This window comes from Aplysia californica, unplaced genomic scaffold (assembly GCF_000002075.1).
Source record: "Aplysia californica isolate F4 #8 unplaced genomic scaffold, AplCal3.0 scaffold00290, whole genome shotgun sequence".
In the NCBI taxonomy this organism is placed as follows: Eukaryota; Metazoa; Mollusca; class Gastropoda; order Aplysiida; family Aplysiidae; genus Aplysia; species Aplysia californica.
In genome coordinates this window covers 792,705-801,856 of record NW_004797560.1, presented here as the reverse complement: position 1 = coordinate 801,856, position 9,152 = coordinate 792,705, and the positions used below count along the sequence as shown (strand labels likewise).

At 39.6% G+C, this 9,152-nt stretch overlaps 1 protein-coding gene across 1 annotated transcript in view; it reads right to left on the bottom strand.

The window, feature by feature from the left end:
• Positions 1–1,291: 1,291 nt before the first annotated feature.
• Positions 1,292–9,152, bottom strand: part of LUQ-1 (bradykinin-like neuropeptide) — a 37,776-nt gene continuing 29,915 nt past the window's right edge. The window contains 1 exon segment of the mRNA NM_001204548.1: positions 1,292–2,744. Within this exon segment, the coding sequence (NP_001191477.1) occupies positions 2,258–2,698 (441 nt within the window). The 5' untranslated portion in view covers positions 2,699–2,744 and the 3' untranslated portion in view covers positions 1,292–2,257.

Genomic DNA, 9,152 nt, shown 5'->3' with positions numbered 1-9,152 from the left:
TGCAAAGAATCCAATTATCAACGATCATGGTTATTATGACCAAGTGAAGTAGACCTACAAGCCAGCATATCTTTTCCTAGACAATTATTTATATTGACGGGTATCTTGAATTTCTGGGGTGAGCATGTTGAAATCGAAAAATAAATAGCAATGCTGTGTTTCCTACGTCTGACCGAAATTACCCACAGCCCGTTGCTGAATATTAAGATTTAGGTTAAATTGTTAATGAGAGAATATTTTTGTTTCACGTCATTAGAGGCTGGTGGACGGTCAGGCACGTTTGTCGTGTTTGCTCCTGCTTTGCAAATCTTATCAAACATCTATCCTCCTTATCTCTTCCAACATCTATCATCCTTATCTCTTCATTTCGTTTGTTTCCTTTTTTCTTTGCCTATCACCCTTATCACCTCAAACATCTATCATCTTTATCTCTTCCAACATCTATCATCCTCATCTCTCCATTTTTTTGTTATTGCTTTTTTTTTCTTAGCGCTCTAGTAACGCCTCTAATCTTCGACGCTTTTATGTTGAATTTGTGTTTCAAGTGCCATGAAAACATTGTACTAAAACTGAAATTGGATTCTTGGGAAAGACACTTTACAGAATTTTTACATTTAACTCAGTCGTCTTGGAGCTTGATGTTAATAATTTGGAGGTCCTTTCTCTTTAAAAAAATCAAAGTGACATGGAACAACAAAGTACAACACACATACATGAAACATTAATTTGTTTTGGAGCAGGACTTATTTTACGTTTACTTTTCCGATCCAGCGGCCATTTGGGTTCTAGCCCTTCGGTCTAACTTTGGAGCAGGACACATTCATGAGTTGGTGGGTGGACAGGGGGTACTCGGGTGTGGCATGCTCCCTCTTTCATATCAAACAACTATCGTTCTCATATCTCCTCCATTTTTTGTGTATTATACTCTCAAGTAACACCTCTGACATATCTGTGTTGAAAACGCTAAACCAAAATAAACTACGTTGGCAGTTGACTGGTGCTATGGTGTCGTGTGTCCCCTTTGTCCAATCAAACTACAATCATTCTTATTTCTCGTCCTTCTTTCTTTAGTGTATGTTACTCTCTTGTGTCACCTCTACTCATCGGAACTGAAATAGCGTATTTGAGTTGCAATTGCCCGTAAAAGTCTGACTGAAACTAAACTTTGTGAGCTTTGTGGAAAATGAATAAAACGAAGCAAGAAACACGAAAACAAACAAAAATGAACAACCAAACAAACAAGAACACCACAGAACAGGATATAAGAACGTACAACTCACAACAGGTAATAGAATTTTTCTCAAAATATATTTTGTTGGTGTTTACTCGTTGACACACTGCACTCTTCTCCTCTGACTCAGTGTTTCGGTGGGTGGCCACTGGGGTGTGTCCTTGGGCAAGACACGAAAACCTCAACTCATGAAACAGGGTGCTGCACAGTGGCGACCAGCAATGGATTTTCTGTAGTTTTTATCTGTTTGATAAGGTCTTTTGTATCTTTTTTATGTTTGTATGATATATATCATGTTACGCCAAAGTAAATCAAATGTCCCCCTAGGGATCAGTAAAGTGGAATTATTTATTGCTTTTCATGTAAAGATGTGCTTTCAATGTATTACGTGCGTCTAGTAGTTCTTTCAAATATACATATATAATCAAAGACACTATGTAGATTCTGGTTGATCGCTGTACACTTTGGAAAAACGACTCAAGGGTGACTGGTGGGCGCCACTGGTACGCCCTACCTCTTTTCTTCCCCTCTGTTTTTCTTTCTCTCTCTTACTTTTTCTACTTTACTAAATGAAAAGACTATTATTGTGTCGAAATGCTTCTCTTTACTCAATAAAATGTATCGAATATGAATTATTCCCTTTACTGATTGACTTTAATAAGGATAAACTAATCAAGCGAACAACAGCATTTGGTTTGTGCAAAAATAGCGATGTTCTAGTTTTACATTTCTTCATTCTGTTAATAATGAATATAAGTTGTTTTTTTTTAAATTATTAATTTTAATTTTCAAGGTTTACTTAATCCTATAGGTCTGTTGCAATTTATTAACATGAATACACAGAATACACCGTCACTATCACTTAAAAGCGATTACCATTGATCTCGTTTGGCACCTGAAAAAAAGATCACTTAACCTTCACAGAAGTAACTTGATCTGAGTCTGAGATTGTTTTCTATGCCGACAGAATGAAAAGAGCTTAGTCAAGGAGGGCTGTGTTGTATAGAAGCAATAAAGTCTTGGCACTTAGCCGTATCTGAAGACATTCGTGCCGGAGTCCTGGCTGTTTTCGTTCACCACTTCCGGGACGTTGTTATGCGCACGCGCAGAAGCTGGCATGTATCCCAACGGCTGCCAGAACATCTTTCTCTTCATCCCTCTGAGTCCTGCGGCGCGCCTCAGGTAAGACCTCAGCCTTCTGGGCGACGGACCACGTGACCTCTTCATGGCCTCCATCAGCGGTGCTTCCGGCGCCTCGGCGAGATGTTGACCTTGTGCTTGGTGCGGGTCAAGGTCGAATGCTGCCAGGAATTCCAGGGGGAGGCGCGACCACTTGGAAGATCCGTCGAAGGAAGCGAGGCCATTGTTGAAGTCTCCGTCAAGGAGGAGGTCCAGGGAGCGACAGGTCGTCTGCGAGATGAGCGCGACCACGGACAGTGTGATGAACCCGTATATTGACGACGTCATTTTGCAGTTGTGGTGGGAAAGAAGGGAAGTCTTTCAGAGAGTGCGTCTGCAATGAGAAGGAAATGATCAGTTCGTAAAAGTAGATAGATACGATTTATTTACAGCACACTTTAAGTTTGTTTCTTTAATTTAGTTTTGTTTTAGTAGAGGTTTTATGGCCCTCGCAACTGCATAATTTCAGATGAGTGCCTGTTATTTTGTGTGTGTGTTTGTGTGTGTCTTTTGTTTTTGTTTTGCTTTTTTGTTGGCTTTTTAAATGTACTTTTTTGTTTGTTTGTTTTTGAGGGGCTGGAGGTTTCCTATTTAAAGTGCACTTATTGATTATATTGAGGCACAAACTTCCCCACAGGGATTGGGATGGGTTGTGGAAGAAGGGGATGGGGGATGGTGGAAACGAGATGAAAGGGGAGGGGGGAACAGAGGGGACTTTGGTGGTAGAGAAAAAGGTGGGGAGGAAATGGGTGAAGAGCATCGAGGGGGATGAAGGGATTTGGGGAAGGCGAAACCCGGAGAGACGCAGTACAAGTTCCACGTTTTTGGCCAAGAGATGACGTCTACACACCTCAATTATTACAATTACTTCACATTCACAGTTTAGCTTTTTATTCAGAGCAGTAAAATTCTCACGACGCTCGCCGCAACTGCATCAGGTCATAGGAGTGCACGGGGGTTTAATCTACGCTTTGCACTCATCTGCGCTTGGTTTATTTGTGAATTTAAATTAATGAAGCCTCTAATCCCAATCATGAAAAGGAAGGCGGAAAAGGAGGAAAGGTGGGAGGGGAAGGGGAGTCCCTATAATCTATTTGAACACGCAAGAGTTTTCTGGTGCACAAAATCAAAACGTATCAAATAGAATATTTCGCTTTTATTCATAAGACAATTGCCTTGGTCATATTTGGTCGGTTTGGAGTTTTTGGATCTGAAATGAATGGCAGACCCAACTTGGTAATATAGTTCACTTGGACCAAAAAATTAATCCAAATATAAAATCAATTGAGTGTGCTAAAATTCAAGCCTTTCACAGTCAATTGTTGGAAAGAAGCAGTTTATTTCTCTTTATCCCAAAATGGTTATTGCGGAGTCATAACAAAAGTAGTCACTTCTGTGATTTCACCCCCGTGGACAAAGTTTGTATAATTTACAGGTATGGAATGATAATAGACATATTAAATTTGAACAAGAACATAAAATGGCATCAGTTTAAAATCGACCGATATCCTTTTTCGACGATTATCAAGAGAAGCTCATTTTTCAAAACTCCTTACATGATAGACAATATAGCCTACTATTAAGTTTAGATTACAAACAGGATTATATGCAAAATCTGAGCTTGTATAATATCTCTTACAGACCCACATAAAGCGTGTAGTTCATGAATTGATTGTCTGAATCACGTAACAAATTGGCCGTATTTTTTATTGTTAACAATTCTAATTACAACGTTAATGCTTGGCTGAGACAATTAAATGTGTTTGCTTACTTTCCCGTAACACCAGGAATAAACATTAGACGAACATTATTTTTCACTTTAAGTAAAGCTTAGAATTTGAGACGGGTAAATCATTAACGGCTTCCATGCTCCACGTGATACTTTTTGAAAAGTTGAATTTCCTCTCTTTGCCTGAGTTCCTTGTGACGCACAGAGGAGAAAAATTGATTGAGGTGTGTGTGTGGGGGTGGGGGGGGGTACGAACCAGCTAAAGATGGTTTTTGCGTATATGTGTTTGCGTGGGAGTAAGTTTGTATGATCCTTCGTATAATATGTTTCTGTGTGGCGTGTGCATGTGTTCAAACGTGTATATGTATTTATTTGCGCACGAGAGTATTTATATGTGTGTGTGTGGGGATGGAGGTACAGAAGGAAAGAGAGAATTAGAGAAAGAGAGAGAAAGAGAGATAGATAGATAGATAGAGAAAGAGAGAGATAGATAGATAGATAGAGATAGATAGATAGATAGAGAGAGAGAGAGAGAGAGAGAGAGAGAGAGAGAGAGAGAGAGAGAGAGAGGGAGGGAGGTATATCGTTTTATCATTGATAAGGTCAGGTCGCATCTCAATTTATTTTTTTAAATAAACATTTAAAAAACCCAAGTAATACCCATGCGTTCAAGACATAAATATAATAGTATTTTCGGTTGGTTCAACAAGAATCATGTTGTACTTATTAATTTCTCATTGTTCTATTTTAGTGTCGAAATGTCACAGTTCTAACTGTAATTTTCATGATCAATGATTGTCAGAAGCGAATAAGATCATCAACATGGCAACTACTGAAAAGGGGGACACGAGGGAAAAAAACATTTTAAAAAGAAACTATAAAGAAGACATTGAGCTGGTATCATACTGTACTATGGTGCGAATGTCCTTTTTTCGAATCTCTTAGAAAACAGGCTCTTGGAACACGATATAGGTGGTTGGTGGGTACTGTTTGTACCTTCTTTCATATTGATCAGCCACCGTGTTATCGTCCTCCTTTGAAAGAAATTATACTCCTTAATATAATAACACGGCTAATCACTTATATTCGGCACTTATGTGATCGATTCGACTATCGACTTTGAAAACAAACGCCTTTGATTTGAAACACACAGTGGAATTTGGACGAATTCGACTGAACTGCCCCAGGCCAAACCTATTGTAGCTTTTGCCCCATCCGTGTAGGAATATTCTGTTTGACCCCTACTCGATCAATTGATTTCGACTGTCTGCGTGAAATCGTTATGAGGTCTGAAACCTCTCTAACGACTAAATAGTGGGTGATTGAACTAAGCATTTCCTTTTTTCTCTCTAATGACTAAATAGTAGGTGGTTGAAATAATTACTCTATGCTCTAATGACTAAATAGTGGGCGGTTGAAGTTATCAGGTCATTTCTGTTCTGGCTCTTCGATAGTGAGCGGTTGAACTTAGCATGTCGTCCTTTCTGTTCTGGCTGCTTCATGGCGGGTAGCTGAACTGAACAAATCATCTGACAAAGCATGTCTGTTTATTAAATATACAGACGGGGCTACTGACCAGAGACATGAGACGGTTATGCAGTGGACAGACACCCAGCAGGAAACGTATTATTCACTGAAAAAAATGTAACTGGAAAAGAATACTATTGCCAATTATTTAGTTTCATAAGGCATGACTTGATACAGTCATAGTATCTCGTATTATGTGTAGTATGTAATCGGGGCTAGTCCATCAAACGTAAGGAGTCGTGGAGAAATCAGGCGCTCGTCAAGATAGTGAAATCAAAGAAACTGACATGTTTCCGCCAGCTGGTCATTTTGTATCTTGCTATTTTTTAAAATTACTTTTTTTTAAACAATTAAAAAATTTTTAAGTTTCTTGCTACCCCTTATGTCAATTTTGAAACGCATTTCTGAGTGGATTTTTACTGAAAAACGTTGAACAAATGTGAAAGAAAATACAAATTTGCATTTTTCAAAGACACTCAAACTTAGAAAGTCACTAAACGTTAGCGGCCATTTTCGCGCTAATTATACCTCTGACTCTGACACCAGGCATCCCTCACCTCTTTCATTTAAACAAAACTCTCGATTTCTTTTCTCAATAGAAGGGTATTTTTCATCAAAAGTAATACACATGCACAGGTGTTAAGATTAGACCAATAACTCTACGAGCACAAAAACTGATGAGCGCCTGATTTTAACGCGTCGCTACAGAAATAGTGTTTGCGAAATACTCTTTTACAAACTCAGTTGAAAACGTCTGAGTAAAGCCAGGTGTTTGTGCGCGCATGCCCGCGTGTGTGTGTGTATGTGTGTATGTGTGTGTGTGTGTGTGTGTGTGTGTACGGGAGTGGGGGTGGGGGGAGGAGAGAGAGAGAGAGAGAGAGGGGGAAGAAGGTAAGGATTGGAGAGAGAGAGAGAGATGTTACTTGGTGAGAGAGAAAGAGAGAGAGAGAGAGAGAGAGAGAGAGGGAGAGAGAGAGAGAGAGAGAGAGAGAGAGAGAGAGAGAGAGAGAGAGAGAGAGAGAGACAGACAGACAGACAGACAGACAGACAGACAGACAGACAGACAGACAGACAGACAGACAGACAGACAGACAGACAGACAGACAGAGACGGAGGTTAGGGGAGGCGAGAGAGGGGGCAAGGAGAGGGGGGGGGAGTGGGAGGGGGTGGAGCTTTTGTTAACTTGTCTGAGAAGGAAATTAACAGAATGGCACACTAATGGAGAATCTCAATAGGAGAGCGAAACGTAGACAGCAGGAAACAGAAATTAACCGACGGACCGGAAAGCGTCAAGAGACACCTTTCTATCACTGAGTATCATTAACATTTTTTGCCTATGATTATTTAGGAATTTTCTTGTTTTCATTTTTCTTTCTTTTGCAATTGCTATGTGTTCTTTTGTCACTTAAATTTCATCCGCCTCTCCAATAATTTCGTTAAAATTCCTGAAGGAAATATAGGAAATTCGAACGCTCTACCAATGAACTTAATCGATCATATACTTTGATTTAATAATCACCCCCTCCCCAAAACCATCCCGAAAAAAACAAAAACAAAAAGAGGCAAGAAATGAAAATAATAATAACTGGAACATCCAAATAATGACGTAGTTGCTGTTTTATTTTAAGTTGAACGTCTTTGTGAGCTGAGAATAAAAGTTCCACCTGCTCTAACGACCTCCCATCCAAGACGATTACCTGTATTAACGACCGCATCACATTTCCCATTGCGTTTTTCTATAATATTTTTATGGCGCTGCCCAAGACGTCTAAACACCAAAGACGTACACAGTGTTCTTTGACAACGGGTGGCCGCTGTGGACTAATTCGACTGCATGTCTAAAAGTCTTGAACATCTTGCTCTCACTGGCAAAATTGAAGTCAAACGAGGCAGGGGTAGGCCCAGAGCAATCTAGTTACATTACCTTAACAAATGAATAACAAAGGGGAAAAATCAGGGTAACATAGCTTTTTAAAGAGCTTATGGGCAAAGAAATTAATGGAGAACCATGATCGCTGATGTCTGTCGCAGATCTGGCACTTGATGATGATAATGTCTAGCTAACAATACAACATCAGGTCTTTCACCAGGGAGTCTAGCCGTGGGAGGTTCCTGGGTGTACTCGTGTGGGTTTTTTTTTTCCTTCTTTCCTATCAAACATCTATCGTCCTTATATCTCCGTCTTCCATTTCGTGTTTGTTACTCCCTTGTAACACCTCTAACCTTCGGCACTTATACAACCTAATTGAGTTTTATTTGCCGTGAAACGCTCACTAAAATAAAACAAAAGTCTAGCTAGCTAGAAAAAAAAATATTTCCAGAAAGGCAAGCCAACATTTGACCCCGCGATGATTCAAACCTCATACACACAAGGAGAAAACTCACATGAATACTGTATATAATGGGGATAAAAAAGTACGAAATTGTTATTGTGTTTGAAATTAAGTCATTTTAGTCTTAACGCTTTTCCCTTCAAGTGAATAATACTAAGTACTCCTAAGAGTGGGTGTTGTTATAAAAAATAATACTCTGGTGACTTCAATAAGTGTTCATAGGACGAACATTTCCAAGTAGAGAGTTTGTATTTGTTTATCAACCACCTAGTGGAGTTTTTCTGTTCTATTTATGTCTTTATGTCTTGATGTTTTTATGTCTTTCTTTCTTTCTTTATTCTTTTCTTTATTATTTTTTAAATAAAGTTGATGACTGTGTTTAACAACAGCAGCAATAAATAGTTGATGATTCTCACTCAAGAAAGATGACAGGTTTAACTCAACATCAGAGAAATCGAACCATCGTCAAGCTCCGCGCGTTTCTGCTGTTAGCAGGACAGATATTTAACGTCTGTTTCTTTTTTTTTGTTGGCTTTGAATGTCCTGGCAACAGTAGAACCAGCAGACGCTAGAGAACTCTACGAAATATTCTCGGCCTCCCGGGTAAACATACAGTGCAAGCAACTTAGTAAAAGCTCAAATAGTAACTAGTTATTAAAAAACTGACAAGGCCTTTCGCTACTATAGCCGGGTGCCCATTCCTTCACGGATCCAATGAAAAACCTTCGTGGTAAATGCCTCTCCCAAAGACACAAAGTCAGGCCGTTGAGAGGGTTCGAACCCTAGCCCTTTCTTTTGCATGCCCCAAAAGCCTTACAAACTCACAAGACGTTTCGCTGATCTATTTTGACAGCCTCTCCAGTTCACTCATGATATCGCAGTCCTTTAGGAATTATTCGCAATGAAATCCCACATTTCATCCTCCTTGAGGGCTACAGCAGTGTGACACAATGCCAAAAAAGGTCCAGTTTTTACAGTTGTGGATCAAGTGTATTAGAATGTGATATTATGATTTCTGATTCTCGCTCGCGTGACCAAACGGACAAGCTCTGACGTCACAGGGTTTCACTTAATTCTTGACAGCCTGATTATATCTGTGTTCTGTGAAGGAGGACGCGATAATCTTTCTCTCTCTCTTCCCCCCCCCTCTCTC